Source organism: Rhineura floridana, chromosome 4 (genome assembly GCF_030035675.1).
Source record: "Rhineura floridana isolate rRhiFlo1 chromosome 4, rRhiFlo1.hap2, whole genome shotgun sequence".
In the NCBI taxonomy this organism is placed as follows: Eukaryota; Metazoa; Chordata; class Lepidosauria; order Squamata; family Rhineuridae; genus Rhineura; species Rhineura floridana.
In genome coordinates, this window is record NC_084483.1 from 196750450 (window position 1) to 196777354 (window position 26905).

Consider the following 26905-nt stretch of genomic DNA (forward strand, 5'->3'; position numbering starts at 1 on the left):
ATAAAACAACAAAATATTACCAACGTTCCTCAAGTGCTTCTTTTGGTGCCCAATAAGTCTGGGGACATCAGTGGGGTGGATACTAAATACGCTTCCTGTCTTGAAAATCAAACCTGTCTCTACTAGTTCAAGACATGCAGAGGCAACTAGGTACAGCACTAATATTGTAACTGTATTGCCTAAAACAGCCTCGTATATGCTGTTGTAGGACTTACGACTCAATGAAAAAGGAGTGGTTCTTTACTGTAGTAAAAATAAACTGTATGTTTACTATAGTAAAAATATTTTTGTTCTCTGTACTAAGATGTTAACCTAAGTGTTCCTATATAATCACCGTAAAAGATAAAAAGTGAATGCAACCTGTTTATTTTTGAAATTGTACTCAAACCTTGCTATACCTATTTATAGACAAGATTTACTTATTTCAGCCCTGATCCTCCATTCTATTATATGCAAAACAGTTTCCTGTGCCAGCAGAGTTCTACTGAAGTCAGTGAAGGTTCCCAAAGGGACAGAAGCCATTTCCCCTTCTATAGATCCTACTATAAAACTGAAACCTACAATTGTCTTTAAATGACAATCTTCAAAAAAATGTCTTCAGTGACTAGAGCTGTTGCTAGCCGGGCGGTATATAAGCTTAATTAATTAAATAAATAAATAAATAAACCTCACTAATAGATAAGCTTATAAATTCTTTGTTCCAGAGTTCCTTTGTAGAATCTTCATTTTTCATATCCCAATGCTCACTAACAAACTTCTTTTAGTTTCCTGAAGACCCATGGAGAGTGTTTAATTTCCTGAAATCTTTGCACCAGCTAGTTTGAAAGACAGTTTTTCCTAACATTACTTACTGAGGAACTGATCCAGGGTAACAGTGTCCTAAGTGAGACCTGAAACATCTGCTAAACAAGTCAGGCCGTATTCTCGAAATATTTGTCATCCTTAGTATATTTTCATGACATTCTCAGAGAGGAGTCAGTGTGAAGAGGGTGCATTTTTTGACATCCTACTAAGTAACACAACACACTTTTTATCCCTAAACTGTTTGTTCTTGACAATGTTACCGGTGGTTCTTACCTACCATCTGTAAGGCGTTTTGTAAACAAAATAGAAGACTACTATTCCAATGTTAGGAATTAATTCTATGACTGGGTTCAGACAATATTTCTTGACTTCATAAAATATAGCCTATGAAGCTGGGGGCAAGTGCCAAGGCTGAGCACTCTGCCCTCACCTCATGCAATGGCTTTGGTGCTTAATTCATGCTTTGCATTAAATTTGAAGTCCCAGTTACATCTGAACTGGTGAACTCTTGTTTAGGATTGGTAAACTAACCAAGCTATTAAGCCAGGATGCAGTCATGGTTTATGAAGATTGAGATCTTCCAAACCTGTTTTATGTCTGGAACTTTAGTTAGTAAGCCTTTGTAAGGAATTAAAACTCAAAAGAGGGGACAACTCTGGGATATTCCCCATTCCAAAATTAATATACTGAACGTAATTTGCCATTTGGGGAAAAGGGTGCTTATAGCAGACTAAGGACTCCTCAGTCAGACCAACACTAGAGTGGTCAAAGAAATGTGTGATTTAGCTTTTAAAGTTCTTTCCACCATAGTTTATTTATTTATTAGATTTATATCCCGCCCTTCCTTCCAGTATTTTCTTTCCTTTCTATCATAGACAGTGTCTGAAGACTGCACTTGCAACTAAGCAGTGTGCCACTTTCTGTGGAAATGGCAGCTGTTTGTATAATGGCAACAGATACATATAGCAAAAAGCTTGTACATGCCTGCTGTTTTTGATATGCAGTGTTTGGATTTATCTTCGATTCCAACAAAAGCGAACCTGAAAAGATAAGAATTGCAGTTAGGAACTTACCTGAAGTAAAACTAGTTTTATGAATATCCACCTTTACAGAAACCTAATTACATCCCAAGTAATATCTATTTTAGAACAGCACCCTCCATGCTACAAGTTTCATACAAGCAATGATGAAAGCAACAGAAATTAAAACAAAATGAGGATATACTTCTGCAAGCCCATTCCCAAACCTGACATTTGGGAGACATCTAAAATAAGACAAATCCCAGTGTGCCATATAAAGTAACATACCCATGCAATAACTTTGTATTCTTATCTTCTTGAAGTAGCTAACATACATTTCTGTTGTGGTATATTCATAACACTAAACTCTATAACCCTAAACTTTGTATTATGTGTGTGTCTAAGCAGTCATGTATCATGGCAACCGCTCTCGAGTAATCTTTTCCAGCCATCACAAGGTTTATTTAGCACATTAACACCTGTTCTTTAGCAACGTTGCCAATACATTTTCTAAAAACAGCTTTCCTGATCTTGAAAGAAAAAAAAGACCACAATAAAAGTTAAAACCTTTGTGACAAATATATTGCAACAGGAAAAACATTTTTAAAAGAGCCCTTTCCATCAACACATACTTTTTTTCTTTTTCAGTTCGAGACTATGAAGAGTCAATTGTTAGAGATAATATTAGGGCAGCACTTCGGTGACTTATAACCTACAGTTCTCAGGACACTTATTTTGAAATATACGTGTATGTCAGAGCTAGCAACAACTAACAAGCTGAAGACTCTGATCTTTTCTAAGATTTGAAGAATTAACACACAAAAACTATGAGCCAGTGTTTCATATACCTTAGACATAGGTCAAAATAAGGGGCTTGGTAACCTTAAAAGGGGGGATGAAAGAATGGAAAGGGATCTCCTTCCCCATAATCATCACTAGTTTCTTATAAGAAAGTGTTTTAGTTTTTCGCAGGAAAACTGTCAGATTTGGGGTGATGAACCAGTCCTCAAAGAAGGCAGTTGAATTGAAGGAATTATATATCAACTGTGAAGTGCCTTTGAACTGGTTGTCTCTGTGGGATATGCTTCACAGCAAAGCTTTCTACAAATGCAAGGATCCAGGGGGAACATCATGCATGGACAGGAAAATGAAAGTGGAAAGACTAGTAGTAACTAGAAGGGAGCTGCAGAAGTAAAGGTCATAACTCTATGATGTTATGGCAGGCCTGTAAACAGCTACTGGCCTAGTCATCTATGGTGAGTAAGAAGCACCTGCAGGTGACTAACTACCAAAATTTTCCAGTAATTGGCTCCTCCTCCCCCCATCTTCTTGAAAGCTTCTTCCATGATGCAAAATAACCAACATTTATCTGTGTTTGGGCAAGTGGGTTAGTAATAATTTATGTAGCCTTATGGGAAAGGTAACAAAGAGACACCGTAGGGAGAGAGGAGAGGATAACTATGAACTGTAAGGTAGGGAAACTATGAAGAGATATGAACTGGGGGAAGAGAGTGACCATTAATACTGTTTTGGGATGTAGGTGTGTGTTACTGAGTGTGAGGTGGGGGTGGGGAGAGGGAAGAGAGGGAGAATCTGCAAAAGAGTGTGTGTGGGGGGGGGTAAGAAACACCAATAACTTGTTCCGGACACCTCCTTTCATCTTGGAATAAAATTGGATGCTTGTGTGGGTGTGAGAGGAGAGAGGCGTTAAGAGCCATAATTTGGGGAGCTTGACCCCTAAGCCATCGGCTTAGGACGGGGGCTGTTGTGTGTGACGGAGCAGGGTGCCAGTCGTGAACTGGGGGTGTGGGTGGAGAAAGACAGACGGAAAACCTATCGGCTTGAGAACCTTTCCCTTGCTGGTCTCCATTGTCCCGGGCAGCCCAGCAGCTGCTGCCAGTGCCGCCGCCGCGCCCCATTATTCCTGCCCTCCTCACCGTCCGACTCGGCCCGCACGAGAAGCGACATCCCCTTGAGCCGCTCCACGTAGGTGGACGAGACGTGCCCGGTGCCCCTGTCGTCCCATTGTCGCTCTTCGTTGAGCGTGTAGACCTTCACCCGCCGCCGGGTGTCCGACATGGTTGGGGCCCGGCCGGCCGGACTGGAAGGGGGGAGGCGGCGAAAAGGGTGACGGAGCCGCCGCCGCTGCTCAGGAGCCCTCTAACTCGCCGCTTCTCATGGCTCACGGGCCCGCCACCTCCCTTCGCTTCCCCCGTCCCTCAGTGGTACAAGCGAATGGCAGCGACTACCACCGCGGCACGGCCGCCATCTTGTAATCCGACTCCGGTCCCGTCCCTGCCTTTCTCTTCCTCTCAGAGCCCGGGAGGGAGGGGAGACGGAAGGCCTGCACGGGCTCCACTAGCAGGGGCTACGGCGGCCGAGAAGGGAAGGAAGAGGAAAGGTAGCCCGCGAGCTCGCGAAGGAGAAGGGCGGGACTGGGGAGGAGGAGGTTGTGCCTGCGCAGTACGTCTACTCACGTTGAGCGCGAGAAGGGGGCGTTCCTTAGCCTCGTCGCTAGACCTTTCCGACAGTCGCAATAGTAGACAGCACCATTGGTGTAGTGGCAAATTCAAAAGTGCAGGGTCCCTTTGTAATAGTCACAGCCACGCCCCCTTCTAAGAGTATAGAATAATCTGGCCAGGTTTGAATAGTTCTTCCAGCTTATCTGTCATTGTCACCGTTTGACTGTCCTTTCTCACCGTCACAGACGTTGTATTGGTCGAATTACTGAATTCAGTGTCCACACCCATTTATCTCCTGCTGCTACCAAACTATTGGATGAGATAGATGGGATGCTATCATCAGGATTCACTGACTCTTCTTCTGCAATGACAGAATTCAGACTCTCCACAACTCGGCTTTTTGAAGTAGGAAGTAACAGGAATTCCTTTCACTCTGATCGGCTTCAGTCAGGAGGAAATTACAAGAAAGCAAACTAGAAGACTCTTCTCAGTGGCTAGCACGCTCTCCTTTCATGCTGATTGGCTCATAGGATGGTGGAGCCATAGGGACCCCGATGGGATCTAGCTCCCAAAAAAGTACAGGCGGGCCCCGCTTTACAGCTCTTCGCCTTTCGGCGTTCCGCTAATGCGGCGACTTTCAATTAGGGGAAGTCCCCGCTTTAAGGTGCTTGTTCCGTTTTTACAGCGGTTTTGCTCGTCACGTGCCATTTTCACGTGACACACACCATTATCTTTAATGGGTTCTGCTTTTCGGTTTCCGCTTCTTGGCGGCAGTCCAGAACAGAACCTGCCATAAAAGCAGGGCCTGCCTGTAAAGGGTCTAAGACCCCGAGACCCTGGATGACTGCACCCATGGATGACACATACACTACAGATTTTGTTTTCTATAGGGATGTGAATGCAGTGAGAGAGCTCTGTCCTAGTATAGGCACATCTAAAAAATATACTCACCTCCAGGAATTTAACATAAAAAAGGAATGTAGGCCTCCACAGAGTGTGGACGGTGTAAAACCACTGAGGTGAAAACCCTTCCCTCAGTTGTTGAGGTGGGGTAAGGGTTTAGCTGGGTTCCCTCAAAAAGGAGTAAGGAAGAAGAGAAAAACCCTTGGCACATGCTCAGAGGCATTCTTGAATTTCACTTCCCATCCACCCAAGACTGACTCCAGACTTCAGAAATGTTGGTCTTTTTATTTTATTTATTTATTAATTATTTTATTTATATCCTGCCCTTCCTCCCAGTAGAAGCCCAGGGCGGCAAACAGATGCTAAAAACACTTTAAAACATCATAAAAAGACCTTAAAATACATTTTAAAAAAAGTTAAAAACATTTTAAAAAATCTTTAAAAACATCTTTAAAAACAAAGGGGTTAAAAATATATTATTAAAGAAAACATATTAAAAGCAATTCTAACACAGATGCAGGCTTTCAAGCTGTTTTACCAAACATATTTAATACAGTAGGGCCCCGCTTTACGGTGCTTCGCTAATGCAGGGGTCTCAATTAGACGCAATTAGACTAAAGCCCCACTCATACGGTGCTTGTTCCGCTTTTACGGCAGTTTTCGGGGAACACACGCCATTCTATTCAATGAGTTCTGCTTTAGAGCGGTTTTCGGCGGGGGTCCAGAACGTAACCCGCCATATGAGTGGGGCCCTACTGTACAGTTGATCCTTACTAACTAGATTTAAAAAATCAGGCGGTACACACAACACACACAAAAAGCAATCTGCCAGATCAGGCCAAAGGCCCATCTAGTCCAGTTCTCAGTGGCCAGCCAGATGTCTGTGGAAAGCTCACAAACAGGTCTTCATTATATATACCAAGGGACTGGAAACAAAGCCCTATGAGGAGAGACTGCAAAAACTGGGCATGTTTAGCCTTGAGAAGACTGAGGGGAGATATGACAACTTTTCAAGTACTTGAAAGGTTGTCACATACAGGAGGGCCAGGATCTCTTCATCATCCCAGAGTGCAGGACATGGAATAATGGGCTCAAGTTATAGGAAGCCAGATTTCAAGTGAACATCAGGAAAAACTTCCTGTTACAGCGGTACAACAATGGAACCAATTACCTAAGGAGGTGGTAGACTCTCCAACACTGGAGGCATTCAAGAGGCAGCTGGACAGCCACCTATTGGGTATGCTTTAATTTGGATTCCTGCACTGAGGTGGGGGTTGGACTCAATGGCCAACTCTACGATGCTATGATTCTGTTACCCTCCCACTGATATATATATGTTGACTTTTATAACACTACACTCTGGTTACAGATCTTGGCTGCTATTTCAGATTAAGTCTAGAGTGCCCCCTCTGGCAGTATGCTTTAACTGGATTCTTGCACCGAGGGTTGAACTTGATTGTCCTATAAGCCCCTTCCAACTCTACTATTCTATGATTCTACACATGTACAAATATTTGTGTAAGTCTCTGTAGAGCCAGAGCCCACTTTGTCAGATACAAAGTGGTTTGCTTCTGATTGAGTGATGACCTACAAAAGCTTATGCCAGTATGTAACTACTGTATTCGGTTTGAAGGTACCACACACGCCACTGTTTTTGCTGTAACAAACTTAACACAGCTATGTCCCAGACACAATGCATCTTTTCCCTAGAGGAGCCTGTGACGATCCCACCTTTGGCTCCACCTGTCAGGTTCCCACTTGTGGCTACCGTCTTTCACTAGGCACCACCTCAGGACACCACCAGTCAGGATCATCATTTTTATTTTTTCTCACTCCGCTCTAGCAGATCTCTCAAGATCCCACTGCTAGGCAGCACCACCAGCCACTCCCTGTAAACAATACTGCCAGAGACTTCACCTTAGTCTCCCTATGGCTTGTTACTTTGTGTCTGGGTGCCCTTGCTGTCCACAACCCCCCTGTATCTTTGTCATTAAAGCATACAATCCTGGGTTGCTCTGGATACTTGACGTTGTTACAATTTCTTCCTTCACCGCTGCCACCATTAGATACAGTTTCCCTTCAGCCTTGGTAATTACCCTGCTCTCCCTTCTGGTCTGTATATCCCCAGCCAAGGATCAGGCTTTTGGTAAACCAATGAAAGTATTTATTTGATAACACTAGGAAATAACAAGATTACTTTAGGAATGTTTAACAAGCGTATGGTTTCATATAGTGTCACTCTTATGTTTCCAGTTATATTCTGTCCAAATATCAGCCTAATAGAATCCAAACCTCCCTCAGAACTCTGTCAACTCAATCCCAACTGCCTCCCACTTCAACGCCTTGCCAATCACTCTCCTCTCAACTCCCCCCTACTCAACTGTCATCCTCTCATTTGTACCTTCAGCCATTCAAAACACTCAGCCAATCATCATCCAACATTCTCCCGCATTCTAGCCCATGTACTTCCCCTCCTTACTCAATTCACTTACCATATATCCCTATATAAACCCGCACTTACCATATTTACAGTTTTTAACATATAAGGACATCACAGAGCCCAGCACAGTTGTGCTGATTGGGGCTGATGAGAGTTGTAGTCCAAAACATCTTGGAATGCATCAGGTTCAGGAAGGCTGCTCTCAAATTGTACAGTAGTAGGTATAGCATACATTGCTTTACTTACATAGATATTTCAGTTTATATTAAACACCTGTTTTAATATACCATTCTTAAACATGAAGAACAATCTCTTTAAAGTAACAAACATCTGTCTGTCTTCAGTATGTAGCATGCAGACATGAGTTTTATCTTTAGAGGCAGGGGTGGCCTGCACTCATGGCTGGCATCGGCACCTACCATCTCTAGCCCCCTGGCAGCAGCTAGCTAATACCTGCCCTGGGACCTCAATTTTTTACCCCACCCAGTGCTTCAAGCAGCATCTGACACAGCTGGCTGGTCTGTGTTTTTTTAAAAAAACTTATTTTCTGTGACAATCCAATAAATACCATGTAAAGGAGACAGAGATATGGCAGGCAAGTGTACAGTATGAGATCTAGTACATCATTTCTACCTCAGCTACCATGTGGATGAATAAAAAAAAGTGAAAAAGGTATAATCAAACTATACAATCCCTAAGCTTGTAATGGCATGTGGGACCATCCTATTGTTCTTGCTCTTAATCGTATAAACCAATAAAGTTATATCAATCCAATGTGAACAGCTGGCTCATTTTAATTTCCAATGCCCCCAATGTAGCATCACTCCAGGCACTGAGAAATTAAAATGGCAGACCCCCGTTACCTGGTGCTATCTAGAGTGCCACTGCCCAGGGCCTCTTCAAACCTGGAGCCAGTTCTATATACACTACAAACACTTATTAATGGTTTGAATTCCCAATTGCTTTGGCTTCCCCCACAGGAACATTTCTTACCAGCCTCAAATATCCTTTACATGTTCTCTCTCTATAGATCCATTATATCCCTGTGTATGCTGGATATATAACACTTTCCTGTAAGCCTCCTTGGACACTTTCAGCCATTGGGTTGGCTACTGGTTCATGGGAACGACCTGCATTCTTGTGAGCAACATAGCACAGAAACCAACAGCTCTTGCCTTGTGTGTCATTTGCAAATATATATTTTGAGGTACCTGTGATCAAAATTGCCAAGGCACCTTTACATTCAAAAAACATTTTTTACAAAAGATCTAAATCAGGCAGAGCTTGGAAAAGTTGCTTTTTTAAACTACAACTCCCATCAGCCCCAGCCAGCGTGGCCACTGGATTGGGCTGATGGGACTTGTAGTTCAAAAAAGTAACTTTTCCAAGCTCTGAAATCAGGCCTAAAAAACCCTAATTATTGGTCTCACTTAAATCTAGTGTCTACTAGGCAGCTGCAAGAACTCTCTCACATACTATATTCCTGAAACCCATTGCAAAGCACTTAACCACATTAAACTACTACAGCTAGGACTGGACTAAGATTTGTCTGGGTTGTTGTTTTTGTCTCGGGAGAATTAAAAAATTACCCCCCACACACACACTTGTGTTTTATGATATACTAAGCAGTATAACAATTGCAGATTAAATTACCCACAGTGAAGTAATACAGGCTGCTTGTTTCCCTTTAAACTGGATCAAAATCCCAGTCTGAAAATGGAGCTCATGTCTTCTGGAACGCAGATGATATTAATCTGCTGAACAGCTGCTTGATCCCTCTGTGTGCCTTCTCCAAAAAGTACAAACAGACTCTCCAAGATGTCTGGTACCACAAGCAATGGCCTAATTTGTTTCCATGTCTGGACCAGTCATGACTGGTAAACAAACACTTATTTTCTCAAACCCTCAAATTTGCAGTTCCTGAGTTCACTAGAGACTCACAAACATGACAAGTCAGATCCCAATTAATTTCCAAATCAATAGACAAAAAAAGACCTTTACACAAGTCAGGCCCATCAATGTCCATTGAAACTACAATTGCTATTAACTTCAGATAAAACACTAAGAGTAGTGGAAACCCTAACCCAGCCCTCAGAATATCTATTTTACAGCAGCCTAAAACTGTGATTGCAGACCTCAGAGAATGCTGTATGTAAGAGAACACTACTTGGACAGCAGCATTCGTTTTTTTCAGAACTATTAATGCACAAAGTGATGTCACCATTAAAGGATAGTGCCATAATTCTTCATATTATGCTGGGTGTTAGACTAATTAGATACTAAACAATTCATAAGTTAATACCACCTCAGCACCTTTATTGTACTCCCAAGGTTCTTACAACCATGTTCTAGGACAAAGAACTTGTCTGAATGGTTAAAACTAGGACAGCTAATGGTTATGCGGAGAACAACAAACCAGCTTCTGTTGTTTAGACTTAGGGCATGCTGTGTCATCTATTTGCATATCTAAATATTAATATGAAATATGAGATCACCTTAACCCAACACCTCTAGAACAAGCTACAACAGAGAGGGATCCTGCAACGCTTATGAAAAAGATACTCATTTGGGAAGCCTCCAGCTGTTGAGGATACCCTCTCCATGACCTTGCAGACTGAATATAATGCACTGATGTAGTAATTAAGAGGTCCCTCTCAGGGGAATTGAGGGCCTGTTCTGATGGTTATGATTCCTTAGCACTATAAACTTACAGGCTATAGCCCTTTGCACATGTACCTTGGAGTAAGTCCCACTGAACACAGTGGGATTTACTTCTGAGTAAATACAGGATAACAGTCATGATCAAGCAGCAGTAGAGCAATATTCAATCCATATTTATTATTGCGTATATATTTTAGCCCATCTTGTCTCATGATCCCAGGGATGGCTGCAACTTAATTATATACCAAACAATTAAAATCTGCCTCCTGCAAATTCCATCTCATCAGGAGGTCTGTTCTGCATGATGTAGGAATTGGGCCTTTAGTGTGATGATACTCCTTTGGAACTCCCTCCTCATACATATTAGACAGGCACCATCACTATTATCTTTTGGCATCTATTGAAGACCTTCCTTTTCCAAGAAGCCTTTTATCCTAGTCTGTATCTGCATTGGACTTGTAACTGTTTTTATATATGTTTTATTGTTCAATTGTTTTGGGATGTTTTACAGGAAGCAATTCATAAATGAAATAGCTAAACAAACATATTAAGAGCAGGAAAAACATGACACATCATTAACAAATAAATCTTGGAAGTTTCCCATGGAACCTCACATAGCTTCTTATTGTACTAACAGGCTAACATCCTACAAAAGCTCATATACATAGATCTTTACATGGCACCAAAATACCAACTATATTGGTGCCTATCATACTTCTAGAAGGGCATTCCATAAGTGAGGCACTACCACAAAGAAGGCCGTATCCTGTACCACCACACAATGTAAATCCCCCAGCGGTGGGATGAGAAGGATTTTACTCTTAGATCTAAGGACTTGAGCAGGCTGATACAGGAAGTTCTTCAGATACTTGGGTCCAAAGTTGTGTATAGGAACTATATAGGTAGCCAATTTAGGATCTGTGTTATCATGATCCCATCTGGCTGCCCCCATGGCAAGACTTCATAACCTATACAAATGAAAAGGACTATTGACAGCGTTCTAAACCCTTTGACTGTGGAAGAAAAACTAAATTACGGGTGGTCTTGGCCATAAATCTTGAAGAGTACTGCTTATCTGTGCACTGCAGAACAGAACGTTACAGATGTGATTCTGGGCAACTCAGAACAGGAAAGAAAAACAAGTAATAATATAGAACTTAAGACTATTGCTAGACATTACTGTGTCTAAGCAATAACTAGTGGCTTCTGGATTGCTTTTAAGGGCAGACCTATGTAAAGTGCATTAGAATAAGGTATCCAGAATATGGGCTACTGTGGTCAGGTTCTCTATCCAGGAAAGGCCATCGCTGGTGAATCAGCCAGAATGCAGGGGAAAAGGCACTCCTTGCCACTAAAGCTAACTGAGCTTCCAGTGAGAAAGCTGGATCAAGTTGAGTACCCCCAGACTATGTAACTGCTATTTCAGAGGGAGTACAATCCCATCCAGAACAATTACATTCAAAATATATGGGAAAGCTAGCTTCAAAAACAGCTGTATAGTTTTGCTGTAAGGAAATGGCTATAGTTGTTTGCTGCCTTTAAAAAAAATCAAAGCAATATGAAAGGAGAGTTCACATCTTCAAAGAAATGTAAAAAGCAAATGCTTCTCAATATGGAAGGGCGAGAAAGGGGATTGACTGCTTGTCCTGCTGTTGAGTGATACAGCAATGGAATATTAACTCAAAATGATGTGAGGCTTCCTTCCCTGGCTCTCCCTGTCAGGTTCCTACCTGCTCGTGGTTACTGCCTGTCACTAGGCATGATCCGCCATCTCTGCGGCCTCCTGCACCAATGTAGGGGAACGGTCTTTGACCAGGAGCCTTATTTCTGGTGGTACCTGATGGTATAACTGATCCAATATCATGAGGTTTTTCACCTCCTCCACAGACTGAGCTTTTGCACTTGTCAGCCATTTCCCAAATATGTCCATCAGTTTTGCCCCCAGCTCCACAAAAGACCTCCCTGTCTGTATCTGGCAATTTCTGAAAAGCTTTCTAAAATAATCAGGCCCCAGTCTGAATCTTTTAAACACTGCTTCTTTGAATTCAGCATAGGTGACGGGCCTGTCTGAGGGGAAATATTGGTATACCTCAGCCAATTCCCCTTTAATCAGGTTTGATAAATACTGCATGTATTTATCTTCAGGTAGCCCCCACAACTGAGCTGCTTTTTGAAAGGTGCTGAGGTAAATTTGAGGATCTTGACCAGGCTCATAGACAGCAAAGTCCTTTGGAGTAATTTTTATTTTTGCTCCATCTCTGTCCTTTCTTGTTTCATCAGAATGAAACTTCTCTCTTTCAAATTTTAACTTTTCTACTTGTAATTTGGCATCCACTGCTCGTTGCTTCTCCCTCTCCTCAAACCCCATTCTCAACTTCTCAGTTTCCAACTCCCTCTGTTTGTCTTTTTCCTCAGCCTCCATCCTCATTCTCTCAGTTTCCAACCTCAACTTCTCTCTCAAGTACTCTATATAAGCGGGATTGCTTAAATATCCTTGTGGGGTCTCTTCTCTGACAGGTTGTTTTTGCTGGGCAGTTACAAATCCTAAAAGTGCTACCCTCAATTCATCTACCCCTTTACCCTCGTGAGGTAAATTGAATGTTACGCACTTCTCTACCAGCTCCTCTCTTTTCATTTTTATATATTCAGCCATGGTGTTTGAGTTCACTCTTTGCCACACACTCTTTGCCAGTCACTCTCACAAGTAATCTTGTTTTGTTATTTCTGTTTCCCACACCACTGGTAGGGATTCTCTAGTATTCGTATCTCACTGCTACAGCCAACACCTGTGACGTAGTCTCCTTTGTTCGGATCTGGATTCTCTGTTGTTCGTATCCCACCGCTACTGCCACCACGTGTGAGGCTTCCTTCCCTGGCTCTCCCTGTCAGGTTCCTACCTGCTCGTGGTTACTGCCTGTCACTAGGCACCACCAGGGACTCCACCAGTCCGGACCGCTCTCTCTTATGGTTTCTCTCCCCGCTCTAGCACAGATCTCAACAGATCCCCCTGCTAGGCAACCACCAGTCACGTCCTAATACTAGTATTCCCAGAGACTCTGAATACTGGTATTGTTATTCTCTTCACCGCTGCCACCATTTGTTACAGTTCCCCTTCAGCCTTGGTCATTACCTTACCCTCCCTTCTGGTCTGTGAAACCCCAGCCAAGGATCAGGCCTTTGGTAAACCAAATTATTTATTAAAGATAACAAAGCTAACAAGATTAACAAGATTTCTTCTTAAGGCACATAAGCATATGGTTTTACTCAATACTAATCTGAACTCCACCTCCCTCCTTCTCCACTCTCTCCTGTCAAACAACTCTCTAAACCCCACCAAGCAATCCACTCAGTTCTCTTCTCCCCCCGATTCCACTCTCACTCTTCCTTTTATACGTTCAGCCATTTTAAACACTCAGCCAATCATCTAGCATTCCATTGCCCATTCACTCCCCCTCCTCTTTCACTACTTACCATATATCTTCTAAACAACCAACACTTACCATATATACATTAATATAGGAACATCACATTTCCCCCCCCCCTTTGTCGGGACGCGGAATTGGGGTCCCGTGGATTTAGAGTCAGAAGACGAGGGGGAGGGGAGCCTCCTGTCAGACTTGAGCGAAGGAGAAGGAGAGGAATGTCCAGAGATAGGGTTGCCCAGCAACGGAGATCCTGGGAGCGCCAGAGTCTCAGAGCCAACCTTGAAAGTTCACACGCCTCCCCCTCCGCCCGGACCTCCCCTTACGCCCATACTGGAGTCGGAATCTTCAGAAGGGGAGGGGCCGGCGCTTCCCCCCTCACCGCGTACTCGATGACGAATGAAGAGACAAGAAAGGGGGAGGGGGAGACAGGTGGCTCCTGAGAGTGGATTGAGGCGGAGTGAAAGGCTTCGCGCCCGTTTGGGTCCTACTTAAGAGTTGGGCGGGAAAGTGCACTTCGCTCTGTCAACTATCTTTCCATGTCGCAGGATCTGTAAGTCAGTGGTGCTTTATGAGAAGGCGCAGCGTTTGTGTGGATGTCACTCTAATAAAAACTGAATTGCTTTCACCCACTGGTCTGGTCCCTCAGTCTCATCCTGGACCTGACACCCTTAAAACAACGGCAGAGTATTATTCCTGTTCCAGGATTTATACGTCACGTTAACAAATAAAAGTCTCTATGGGGAAAATGTCTTTCTTTGTTCCTCCGTCTGGTCACGTCACTGCAGTCCCAGCCACTTGCCTGGAAAGTCCATCGGCCAGTACATTGTCCTTGCCTTTGATGAACTGGAAGTCCACTTGATAGTCCTGTAGGGTCCAGGACCACCTCTGCAGCATAGTGTTATGGTTTTTCATAGTCTGCAACCATAACAAGGCCCGATGATCCGTAGTCACTGTGAATCTTCATCCCCACACGTATGGGTGCAACTTGTTCAGTCCCCACACGACCGCTAGGCACTCCTTCTGGACCGACGAATAGTTTTTCTCCCTCGGCGTCAGCTTGCGACTCAGGTACGCCACTGGATGTCTGGTGCCTTCTCTCTCCTGCAGCAAGACGACTCCCAGCGCCAGGTCCGACGCATCTGTAGCCACGATGAATGGTTTCTCATAGTCTGGTGCTATTAATATGGGTCCTTGGCACAAGGCTTGCTTCAGTAGATCAAAAGCCTTCTGACATTCATCCGTCCATACCACACGCTCAGAACACTTCTTCTTTGTTAATTCATGCAAGGGGGTTGCTATTTCCCCAAAATTTCTCACAAACTTCCTATAAAATCCAGCCACACCCAGAAATGCCCTTACTTGTTTTTTGGTTAAGGGGATCGGCCACGCTTGTATTGCCTCCACCTTGCTCCATAAGGGGGTGATTTTCCCACTCCCCACCTTATGTCCTAAATAGATTACTTCCTTTAGTCCAAACTGGCATTTCTTAGCTTTTATTGTGAGGCCTGCTTTTCTTAAGGCCTCCAATACTGTTGTCAGGTGTTGGACATGCTCACGCACCGACTTGCTAAAAATGGCCACGTCATCGATATAGGCCACTGCAAAATCTGACATGCCTCGCAACACAGTATTGATTAGCCTCTGAAATGAACTTGGTGAGTTCCATAGTCCCATGGGTAAGGTCACAAACTCATATAACCCATCGCCCAGAGTGTCCGTTCAGTCGGACAGATGGGCGTCTGCTAAATAAAATTTTATTATTATTATTATTATTATCTGGTGTACTGAAGGCAGTTTTGGCTCTGGATTGCTCGTCTAGTTCCATTTGCCAAAATCCTTTACAGAGATCTAGTGTAGAGATAATGGTTGCTGCCCCCAATAACTCTAACATTGCGTCTACCCTAGGCATAGGATACGCATCTGGGACAGTAATTTTATTGATTAGCCGATAATCAATGCAAAACCTTGTCGTTCCATCTTTTTTTGGAACCAGGACAATACTTGAGGCCCAGGGACTGATGGATTCCCTGATCACTCCTAATTCCAGCATATCTTCCACCTCCTTTTTGATCTCATTGAAAACTTTCCCATTCACACGGTATGGAACAGATCTGATTGGGGCATGATCTCCAGTATCAATGGAATGCATAACTATACTGGTTCGGCCAGGTTTGTTGCTAAAGAGATTCCTATAGGTTTTCAAAACTCTCAGAATCTCTTCTTTTACTTCCTCCTTCACCTCTTCTGACCATTCCACTTGATCTACCCCTCCTTTGTCTTTGCTTTCCTGTACCAAATCTGGAAGTTCAGGCCCACTTCCCTCAGGGAATAAGGTAACTTGCAACACCTGTGCATCCCTGGTATGGTAAGGCTTCAACATATTTACATGAACCACTTTGCTTTTGTTTAATTGGTCTGTGGTGATTACATACGTCACTGTGTCAAGCCTTTCTCTGATGGTATATGGTCCTTCCCAGTTAGCCTGTAATTTGTCATGTTTCCTGGGTATGAACGCCATAACCATATCTCCCACATCATACACACGTTCCCTGGCTGTTCTGTCATACCAGTAACGTTGCTTCTGCTGTGCTTGACTCAAATTCTTTTTCACCATCTCCATCATTGATGTTAATTTATTGCGGAATTCCAATACAAAATCTACTACAGATGTTTTGTACTCTCCCAGGGTTCCTTCCCATGAATTTTTTAATAGTTCCAAAGGTTCCCTCACTTTTCTAGTGAACATCAGTTCAAAGGGTGAGAAGCCTGTTGACTCTTGAGGGACTTCTCTGCATGCAAACAAGAAGCATCCCAACCGTTCATCCCAGTCTTGTGGGTGATCTTGAACATAGCTTCTTATCATGCCCTTCAAAACGCCATTGAATCTCTCTGTTAACCCATTAGTGGCGGGATGGTAAGTAGTGGTCTTTAGATGTTTTAGACCACAACATTTCCACATACATTGCATCACTTCTCCCATGAATACACTGCCTTGATCCGTCAGCACTTCATGAGGGAAACCCAGCCTCATAAAGATTTTTAATAAAGCCTCTGCCACTACAGGGGCTTCCACGGATCTTAGTGCTTCTGCGTCTGGGTACCTGGTGGCAAAATCCACCACCACCAATAGATATTTCTTGCCATGCCTTGTGGGTTTGGAAAAAGGGCCCACCAAATCTATCCCCACTCTATAAAAGGGTTGTCCAATTATAGGAAGGGGCTTTAAGGGTGCCTTAGTCTTTACTCCACTTTTTCCCACCTTTTGGCATATTCCACAAGATAGACAATGTTGTTTTACATCTTTGGAGATGTTTGGCCAATAATAGTGTGCTGCCAATCTCCTCTTGGTCTTTTTTATTCCCAGATGTCCTGCACATGGGACATCGTGGGCTACCTCTAGCAATCTGGTTCTGTATTTGCTAGGTACTATCAATTGCTTCACTGGTTCACATTCATCCTTTCTCTCAGCAGGCATCCACAGTCTATATAAAATCCCATTCTCACACACAACTTGATTCCTCAGTTTGTCAGTGAAAGGAATCTGTTGGGTCAGAGCTTGTTCCTTTATCTGCTTCAAACTTATATCTTTTTGCAGCTCTTCCCTGAATTGATCTGCCTCATCATTATCAGAGACCACTTGATATAGTTTGTCTCCTTCAGCAGGCCTGCTAGTGGTTGCTATGGTGACCTGAGGCTGGTTAACAGATTCCATCCTGTTTGTTTCAGCCCCCCTTAATATGGCTTCTTTTTCTCTGCCAATTTGCTGTCTGGTCACTACATAGATCTTTCCTTGGGCGCCCATAACATCTCTTCCCAGTATTACTGGTTCTTGTTGCTGGGCATTAATGCCTACTTTATATCGGCCCTCTCGGCCTCTCCAAGTCATTTCCACCAGGGCCACAGGCAAACTTTCTGGTTGACCCCTCACTCCTTGGATAGTCACAGTTTCCTGAGGTAATATTACCTCAGATTTTATTAAATCTGGCCTCAGTAATGTCTGAGCGGCACCAGTGTCAAGCAATGCCCAATAATTTGCCCCTTGTACACTCACTTCCTCTCTCAGACTTGAATCAAGGTCTGTTACTTCTGTCCAGTTTATCTGGCAGAACTGAACCTTTTTCGCTGTTTCTAAAGCCTTGGGCTCTGTTTTCACTGCCCTTGTCTGAGCAGGATCACTAATGGGGTTGGCAACTTCACATTGAAAACGTAGGTGCCCCGGTCTACCACATTTGTAGCATAATTTCTCCTCACTTTTAGGGTACACAGATCCACTCTGGGGTGTCCTGTGCCCTTCAGATTTTACTGGAGGACTCACTCTCTGTGGTACTACATCCCTTCTGCCAGCGTTATATGGTCTGGGTTTAAAATCTCTTGATGTCCGGACCGCTCTCTCTTATGGTTTCTCTCCCCGCTCTAGCACAGATCTCAACAGATCCCCCTGCTAGGCAACCACCAGTCACGTCCTAATACTAGTATTCCCAGAGACTCTGAATACTGGTATTGTTATTCTCTTCACCGCTGCCACCATTTGTTACAGTTCCCCTTCAGCCTTGGTCATTACCTTACCCTCCCTTCTGATCTGTGAAACCTCAGCCAAGGATCAGGCCTTTGGTAAACCAAATTAAGTATTTATTAAAGATAACAAAGCTAACAAGATTAACAAGATTTCTTCTTAAGGCACATAAGCATATGGTTTTACTCAATACTAATCCGAACTCCACCTCTCTCCTTCTCCACTCTCTCCTGTCAAACAACTCTCTAAACCCCACCAAGCAACCCACTCAGCTCTCTTCTCCCCCCGATTCCACTCTCACTCTTCCTTTTATACGTTCAGCCATTTTAAACACTCAGCCAATCATCTAGCATTCTACTGCCTATTCACTCCCCCTCCTCTTTCACTACTTACCATATATCTTTTCTAAACAACCAACACTTACCATATATACACTAATATAGGAACATCACAGGCTTATTGCTGCAAACACATGCAAAACCATGTTCCACACAGCATTCACCATCTCAATGGATACAGAACCAGTGGTATTAATGTAAAAATACAACTTTGAGGAACATGTCTGGATCCCACATTTGCTAAAGAATTGTCTCTCAAGTTCCTACAAAATTGCAGGGAGGTGCAGGAGAGGATGTGAACCTTAAGAAATGCAGGACCAAAGTCTTATAGCAGTGTTGGAGAACCTCAGGCTTGCAGAAGAGAAATACAGCCATTCAGGCCTCTTTATCTGGCCACGCCTGGTTAGAGGATGGATAGATGTGGGTGTATGTAGAAATGTCTGACTTTTGCATGACTGGCAAGGAGCCTGCCACACAAAAGGCAAGAATCACATAAGTTGCTTTGTTGCTTTTGCCTCTGGCCACACCTACCTTTGCTCCTGGTGCACTCACCATTGGCATGCAGCCCTCAGAAAGATGCCTGTGAGGGAATGCAGCCCCCAAGCTGAAAAGGTCCCCCACCTGTCTTACAGAGTTAAAACTGGAGCCTTGAATTGTGTCTGTAAGGTAGAGCACATTAATAGATGTATTTATAAACTGTCTTTCAGCCCTAACAAAGGCCCTGAAGGTAGTACCTTCATTTACAATGACAGCCCTCTGCCCCCATCCATGAACAAAACACAAGCCATTATTGGGAATAATTTGTAACAACTCTCACACATGATCCACTCCAAGATGTAGTGAAGGCCAGCAACCTGAATGCTTTATAAGGGGAATAGACAAATTCATGGAGGGTAAGGCTATCAGTTAGCCATGACAACTTCTGTTCTGCCTCCATTGTTGGAAATAGTATGCCTCTGAATGCCAGTTGTTGGGAGCCACAAATGGGGAGAATGCTGTTGTGTTCCTGTCCTGCTTGCAGAATTTCCCATAGGCATCTGGTTGGCCACTGTGAGAAGAGGAGGCTGGACTCCAATCCAGCAGGGCTCTTATGTTAACACTGGGCAAACGAAGAGGTTAAACAGGGCTCTCGGGGAGTAGCAAACAACAGAAGACGCTTCAAAGTGATCATCCCCTACGATTTGCTTACAGTCTGTATCTCGGTGTATTTGATTGATAGGGTGTAGAAAAACAATTTTTCTTGGAATGATTTATCATCACTGCACTGGAAAAATTGCTACAAAGAGCTCAGATATCCTAGGTCGATGAGAGTGTCTTTATTTCAAGAATGCATGTTAGGGGGAAAGTGAAAGCATTTAAAAAAAAAATATTTTAAAGTAGCAAAAATTATGGGCATAATATCAAAGAATTAAGTGTTCACATTTACATTTTCCCAATCCTAATTAGCATTCTCCTTAGAGAAGTCAGCCACAATCTAATACTGAGACACAAATCTGTCGATTTCATTGGTCCTTATGTTTGTGTTAAATTGTGGCCACCAACTATTACATCTTCATATATTTGTCCACTTTTTTCATTATGATCAGATCAAAGATACTAAATCTTACCAAAGACCTCTACCCACCAAGGTCCCAGTTACGTACCTTTTAGACTGGAAGCTAATGTGAGAATAGATTCCTTCATGACTGAAAATAGGCAGCTTCCATATTAGGTGCTAGATAAACCCATTTCTCATTTTATAATGTACTTACTGCCCAAGGCTCCTTCGGGAGGAAGGGTGGGATGTACATTCAATAAATAATAATAATAATAAAGATTCCATGATAAAGTCATATATATTATGATAAAAACAGATGGAGACTTCTTTATTTGCCCCTCAGGATTTCACAGTTCTTGTACTTAAATATTTCACTCTCAGTTCAACACCTTAATTCTGGAGATTTTAGTGATCCAAATTTACTTATTGGGTGTTATTCAATGTACGCCCATTGAAATAAATGGATTTAAGTTAAGCCCATTAATTTCAATGGGTCTATTTTCCGTGTGGCTAACATTTGATAGCACCCATTACTATAATGGTCACTGGATCAATAAGCATATTCGATAGCACCCATTACTTTTCCTAGCCATTGTTTCATTTTGGCACTTATGTCATCACTTCTACAGATAAGTGCAGCTCTAAACGTGATAATATTTCAAATTAAAACAGACTTGGGAGATTAGCATTTTACGCAAATATCGTAGTCAATCCCTACATCCTAAAACTTTCTGGATTATTTATTCTAGTTTAGAGATAGTTTCCTATTGTTGTTCACATTTAAATTTTCCCCTAGGGAAGTACATTATTAAACGTTACAATGCACATCCCTACGTGCATGATCAGAGATTCCTTTTTATCCTGAGGTCAGGATGGGGAAGGATGTTCTGCTTATTCTTTTCTGGTGTTATTGCACACAATGGCAGGCTCACCATTTCTAGTTTAATAACACAAGAGATTTACAGCAACAGTACCAGGCTTTTAAGATACTTCTCAGAATTCTATGAATGGTGCATTAAAACACAAATCAACCAATTTCATTCCCCCCCCATAGATTTGTGTTCACAGCCTACCCTTTCCTCACCATTCACACATCTCACAGTTCATCCCTGCCTACCCAACCTCTACCTTTCAGATGGTAGTTGGAAGGCCTCACTCCCTTAGGCTGGCTTTCCTTATGGGGAGTGGGCAACTCCTGTGAGCTCATGGAAGAGATACCATGACTCTTTCATTCCTGGGTCACACTGAGTGTTCCAATGTGCATATGCTCAGAGGGTATAGACATTATACATTCAGCATGACCAAGAGACAAAAATGTCACACTGCCTTTCATGACTCCTTCTGAAAAGGTCCCTTATTAGAAATATCTTTTAAAAAATGCTCACAATAGGTTTAATCTGCGATTCTTCCAAGTCACCCTACAGCTCCATCAATCTAGACATTTACTGGAGTGCTCTTTTTAAGTTATAAATACGTATTAGCTAAAACTTTCATTTGTAGAGTCATGTAGCACAGTTCTCTCAATTTCACAGCTGTCAGTCCCATCTCCACCAGTTCCTAATGGGGAAGATGCAGATAAAATTCTACTGGGTTTCAAAAGTAAGGCTAAAGCCGAGTCAAATATATTCTGGAGGTCATTTCCTGTTCTCAAGCTTGTAAAAACATTACACAAGAGAATGAGATGTTTGGATTTTTAAAAACCATCTTTGCAGGCAGATCAACAAACAGAAGACAACTGAATGTGCATACACATATGTACCTTTAACACACCTCTTGAAAAATAAAAGGTTTTAAGTAGTAGGCATTGTTCTTTTGTTACTGTCTGGAGATAGCTAGCCCAGTTGCTTGGACATGTCTTGTTTCACATTTTACATGTTTTACAGAGGTGCTGCTATGGACATATTTTTCAAAGGAAAAGCTCCATTGAGGGGGGAATCATACAAGTGAAAATGCTCTGATATCCAATAATATTTATACAAAATTTAAAACATTTTTGTATGGTATACAAACCTGCATGATAACAATCTACCATTTCAAAACAATTTAGTCTCTTTCAAAGGGTCACAGTATTGGCAAGTCTAGAAGGAATCCTACACTTTTTGAAGAGCAGCTATGATGGTGATTCAGCAGACTCTGGAATGACACCTCCCATGACTATACTGTTTTTGTCACCAATTGTTTTAACAACAGATGAAGCTGGAGATTGAAGCACTTTCCGTGAAAGTCTCATTCTGCCATCAGTTGGATCACGCCCAAAATATTTCACCTTTTATGGGAAGAAATGAGTGACAGCTTGTGGTAAGGTGTTACAAGGCTTCAACATAAAAATTAGAAGATGGCAAGACGTTATGTACTTTTAATTTTTTTAATTCTTATTTTTTCTATGAACTATAAAATATAGGCAGGCAGTATTAATTATAGAACCATTAAGAGATGCTGAAGTGATTTAGGAATAGAGGAATGATCAAAGCCCCATTAGGGCAAAGGCTTCCCCTTCTCTTCTATGGGGAAATATGTTATGCATATGTATGAGGATCTGCTACTGTCACACTCAGCAATCACAGAAAACAAAGAAGCCCCCATGCAGGCAGACTTCTGTGGAAGTATCAGAGCAAAGGGACTACGACCTTGCAGTTTGATTCTGTTTTGTTAATTTCTCTTTTGGACAATGAAGAGTGTTGACTTTGCTCTCACTCACCAAGAGCTGTAAACCACAGGACAAACCTTGCTTTCAGCTTGTGATTTGTCTGAAAAACCACAAGCCCAGGTTCAGATAACCTACTAAGCCAACCCACTGATTAGCTCAGCACAGCAATTAGGGAGAAGCAAAGTAGCCGTGATCCCGTCTCCAGGAGCCCTCGTACTTCCTTGGTATGAAGTCCAAACTGGGCCTTTGCAAGACATGTACATGGGCCCATATGACTATCGAACAATTTTCTTTCATCTCTCTAATTTGACCACAGCCCTGCTTTCCCATCTTTTACTGATGCTAGTGGGGATTCACCTGACTGAATGTTCCTGCATACAAAATAAACTCCCTGCACATAGGCAGCAGTTTTAGCCTTGTGTTCTCCCCAACAAACTAGCTTTCCATGCGCAGGGAATTTTGTATGGAGGACAATTTAATAATGAAAAGGCCCACTTGCAGTCTAAAGTAGTACACCCCAGAAATGGGTCTACCATCTCAGTGAGAACCTGTCCCAGGGTGAAGTGTGGAAAGACAATTGTCAAGCTAGAGGTATTAAAAATGGAAAGAGAAGAACTCTTCAAAGGCCAAAGGATTCCACAAATATTGAATTAGCTTACTAGGCAGCTACTATTTATAGTCACCATCAACCCACTTCCCTCCTCTAGCAAGCATAGAGGGGTTAGGAGAGAGAGGTCTTCTCTAATTTACACTAAGGATTGGAGAACAAGAACATATATTCCACTTCTTAGGAGGAATTCTCTTTCATTTCTTACCTTCTCTGCAGTGCACTGCAATAAGAACCCTTGAGAAGGGATCTGTACCTCAGCGTTTTTACCAGAGAGCCAGGAGAAGTTGCCCCAGAAAGCAGATTGGTGAACAGCAGGATAGGAATATATTGTCACATACAATCCCGTGTGTGTGTTATGTGACTTCAAGTCGATTATGACTTATGGCGACCATATGAATCAACGACCTCCAAGAGCATCTGTTATAAACCACCCTGTTCAGATTTTGTAAGTTCAGGTCTGTGGCTTCCTTTATGGAAACAATCCATCTTGTTTGGTCTTTCTCTTTTTCTACTCCCTTCTGTTTTTCCCAGCATTATTGTCTTTTCTAGTGAATCAGGTCTTCTCATTATGTGTCCAAAGTATGACAACCTCAGCTTCATCATTTTAACTTCTAGTCACAGTTCTGGTTTAATTTGTTCTAACATCCAATTATTTGTCTTTTTCTGCAGTCCATGGGATCTGCAAAGCTCTCCTCCAACACCACATTTCAAATGAGTTGTTTTTTTCTCTTATCCACTTTTTTCACTGTCCAACTTTCACATCCATAAATGCTAATTGTGCAAAAGTAACTGTTACTGCATGCTGCCCACTGAGTCACATATTAAGTGATACACATTAACCCCCTTAAACAACTGAACAACACCTAGAGGATTTTCATACATTGGTATAAAATTTACCTGGATTTCTTGGCCAACTTCTAATCCAAGAGCGCTAGGATGTTTAATCTAGAACAGAGAACACAGGAACATAAGAGCCCTGCTGATTCAGGCCAGTCGCCCATCTAGTCTAGCATCCTGTTCTCATAGGGGCCATCCAGATTATTATCATCAAAATCATCTTCATCTATTATCTGCCCTTCATCCAAAGGTCCCAGGGTAGGCTACAACAATTTTAAAATATGACCTTAAAAACAATTTAAGAACAATTTAAAATCCCAAACAGGGTGGGTCCTACGGGTGGGTCAGGTGTCAAAGGCCAGGGCAAAGAGGTGTGTCTTCAGCATTTGTCTAAAACTGTACAGCAAAGTTGCCAGACACACCTCGGTGGGGAGACAGTTCCACAACTCAGGGGACGCCACAGAGAATGCCCTCTCCTAGGCCACCCCCCAAGCTTCCAAGGGTGGTGGAACGACCAAAAGGGCCCCCTCTGCTGATCTCAACACCTGAGAGGATCTGTAGGGAAGGAGGCAGTCTTTCAGGTATTTGGGATCTAAGTCATTTAGGGCTTTAAACACTAACATGAGCACCTTGAACTGGACCCGGAAACGAACTGGCAACCAATACAGCTATTCTAAAACAGTGGTTATATGAGATCTAAAGGGAACCCCCACCAGTAATCTGGTGACTGCATTTTGGAACAATTGAAGTTTCCCAGACATCTTCAAGAGCAGCCCCATGTAGAGCGCACTGCAATAATCCAATCTAGAAGCTAACAGAGCTTGGAGTACTGTGTCCAAGTCATCTCTGTTCAAAAGGGGCCAAGGCTGGCGAAACAGCTGGAGCTGGAACAAGGCACTCCTAGCCACTGCGGCCACCTGAGACTCCAATGACAATATTGGGTCCAGGGGAACCCCCGAGATTCTTCCAGGTAAGTGCATCCCTGTCCAGAACAGGCCGTCTCCTCACCTCCTGGACATGAGAACTCTGGACATATAACACCGCTGTTTTTTCAGGATTGAGCCTCAATTTATTGGCCCACATCCAGCCCATCACTGCCTCCAGGAACCTGTCCAGCTCCCCAACTGCTTCTCCCAATTCAGATGGAACAGAGACAGAGGTGGGTGTTATTTGCATACTGACGACACCTCACTTCAAATCTCCTGATGACAGCTCTCAGTGGCTTCATAAATATGTTAAATAGTATGGGTGATAAGATGGAACCTTGTGGAACACCACAGGACAGCTCCCGTGGTGCCAGACAGTAGCTTCCTATAGCTACTTTTCGGAAGTGGTTCTGAAGGTACGAGCAGAACCACTGAAGCACAGTGCCCCCAATCACCACCTCCTCGAGACACTCCAGAAGGAAACCGTGGTCAACAGACTCAAACAGACTCAAAAGCTGCCAAGAGATCCAGACAATGAGTAGAGTTGCACTCCCTCTATCTCTCTCCCAACAGATGCCATCAACCAGGGTGATCAAGGCAGTTTCAGACTGGTATTAAAAAGTAATTAGAAACTTCCATTAGTGGCCATCGCGGTCAGAACAACTCTTCCACGTGACCCTATTGAGCAGCAAAGGAGTAAAATCTTACAGATACTGGCTGGGATGGAACACTGCATGTACAGGTGTCTGCTCACACAGCAGGGCTTCTCTTTTCTCTCTCCACCCCTCCAGTCCCCCCGTGCACTTTGGGGGACCCTCTGGAGCAACTTTTGGGGGTTCTGGAGGAGAAGAAAAACTAAAAGTCTGTTTTCACAAGCAGATTTCCATTGTGCAAGCGAGTGGTCATCACTGGATGTTGGCAGTACTTATCAGTTAGGTTATTCCTGCCTCGACTTCTACTGAGCATAGCCAAGACAGACTTTTTGACCCTCTAGTTCAGCCTTTCCCAACCAGTGTGCCTCCAGATGTTGTTGGACCACAATTCCCATCTTTCCTGACCATTGGCAATGCTGGCTGAGGCTGATGGGAGTTGTGGTCCAACAACATCCGGAGGCACACTGGTTGGGAAAGGCTGCTCTAGTTCAAGTTCACCGACTTAGCACCACATCCCTAGTCACAGCATAGTGGGGAAATAGCAACAGCACCAAAACATAACTTAGTCACTATTGTCTGAACTGAAGGAAAAAATAAATACCTTTCTTTGATCCAGTTGAGAGTTGTGAAGTAGAACGGGAGTCATGTTTGGGTATAATTTTACCATTACCCCAATATCTCTGCATAAAAAAGGTACAACGTGCATTAAGAACATAAGAAGAGCCTGCTGGATCATGCCAGTGGCCCATCTAGTCCAGCATCCTGTTCTCACAGTGGCCAACCAGGTGCCCATGAGAAAACTGCAAACAGGACCTGAGAGCAAAGCACTCTCTTCTTATGCGGTTTCTAGTAACTGCTATTTGGAAGCATATTGCCTCCAAATGTCAACAGGATCTGATCAGAGGACTGGCATCACATAATATAGTGCTATTTAGACAAAGCTAAGCCTGCTTCAACCACCCCTCTATTCTTGGTAAGATTAAAGTATCACCTCATTTTATGCAATTGAGCATTCATTTTAGTTTATTACTTATTCTCTGATCTCATTTGAAGTACAAACTGCTTTACAATCCGTATCTCAAGGAACCTTTGTGGCTATGGTAAAAATTCGCACGTTTCCAGTTTTCTAT

At 42.9% G+C, this 26905-nt stretch overlaps 2 protein-coding genes across 6 annotated transcripts in view; both read right to left on the bottom strand.

Annotated features, from left to right (window-relative positions):
* Positions 1-4319, bottom strand: part of PPP4R3B (protein phosphatase 4 regulatory subunit 3B) — a 46051-nt gene extending 41732 nt beyond the window's left edge. The window contains exons 1-2 of one of the 4 annotated variants that reach the window (XM_061625760.1): positions 4301-4319; positions 1789-1844 (exon numbers count right to left, since the gene is read on the bottom strand). Coding sequence is in view for 3 of the 4 variants with exons in the window: in XM_061625759.1 (XP_061481743.1) it covers positions 1789-1844; positions 3761-3902 (198 nt within the window). In the remaining variant the exon portion in view is untranslated. The other 3 variants (XM_061625759.1, XM_061625757.1, XM_061625758.1) reach the window with 3 other exon arrangements.
* The window catches only part of PNPT1 (polyribonucleotide nucleotidyltransferase 1), an 80039-nt gene that overhangs the window by 5805 nt on the left and 47329 nt on the right, over positions 1-26905 (bottom strand). Inside the window, exons 26-28 of one of the 2 annotated variants that reach the window (XM_061625761.1) lie at positions 26377-26455; positions 24257-24304; positions 19860-22368 (exon numbers count right to left, since the gene is read on the bottom strand). In XM_061625761.1, the coding sequence (XP_061481745.1) occupies positions 22213-22368; positions 24257-24304; positions 26377-26455 (283 nt within the window). In that variant the 3' untranslated portion in view covers positions 19860-22212. Of the gene's footprint in view, positions 1-19859; positions 22369-24254; positions 24305-26376; positions 26456-26905 lie in introns of those variants that run through there. The other variant, XM_061625762.1, reaches the window with a different exon arrangement.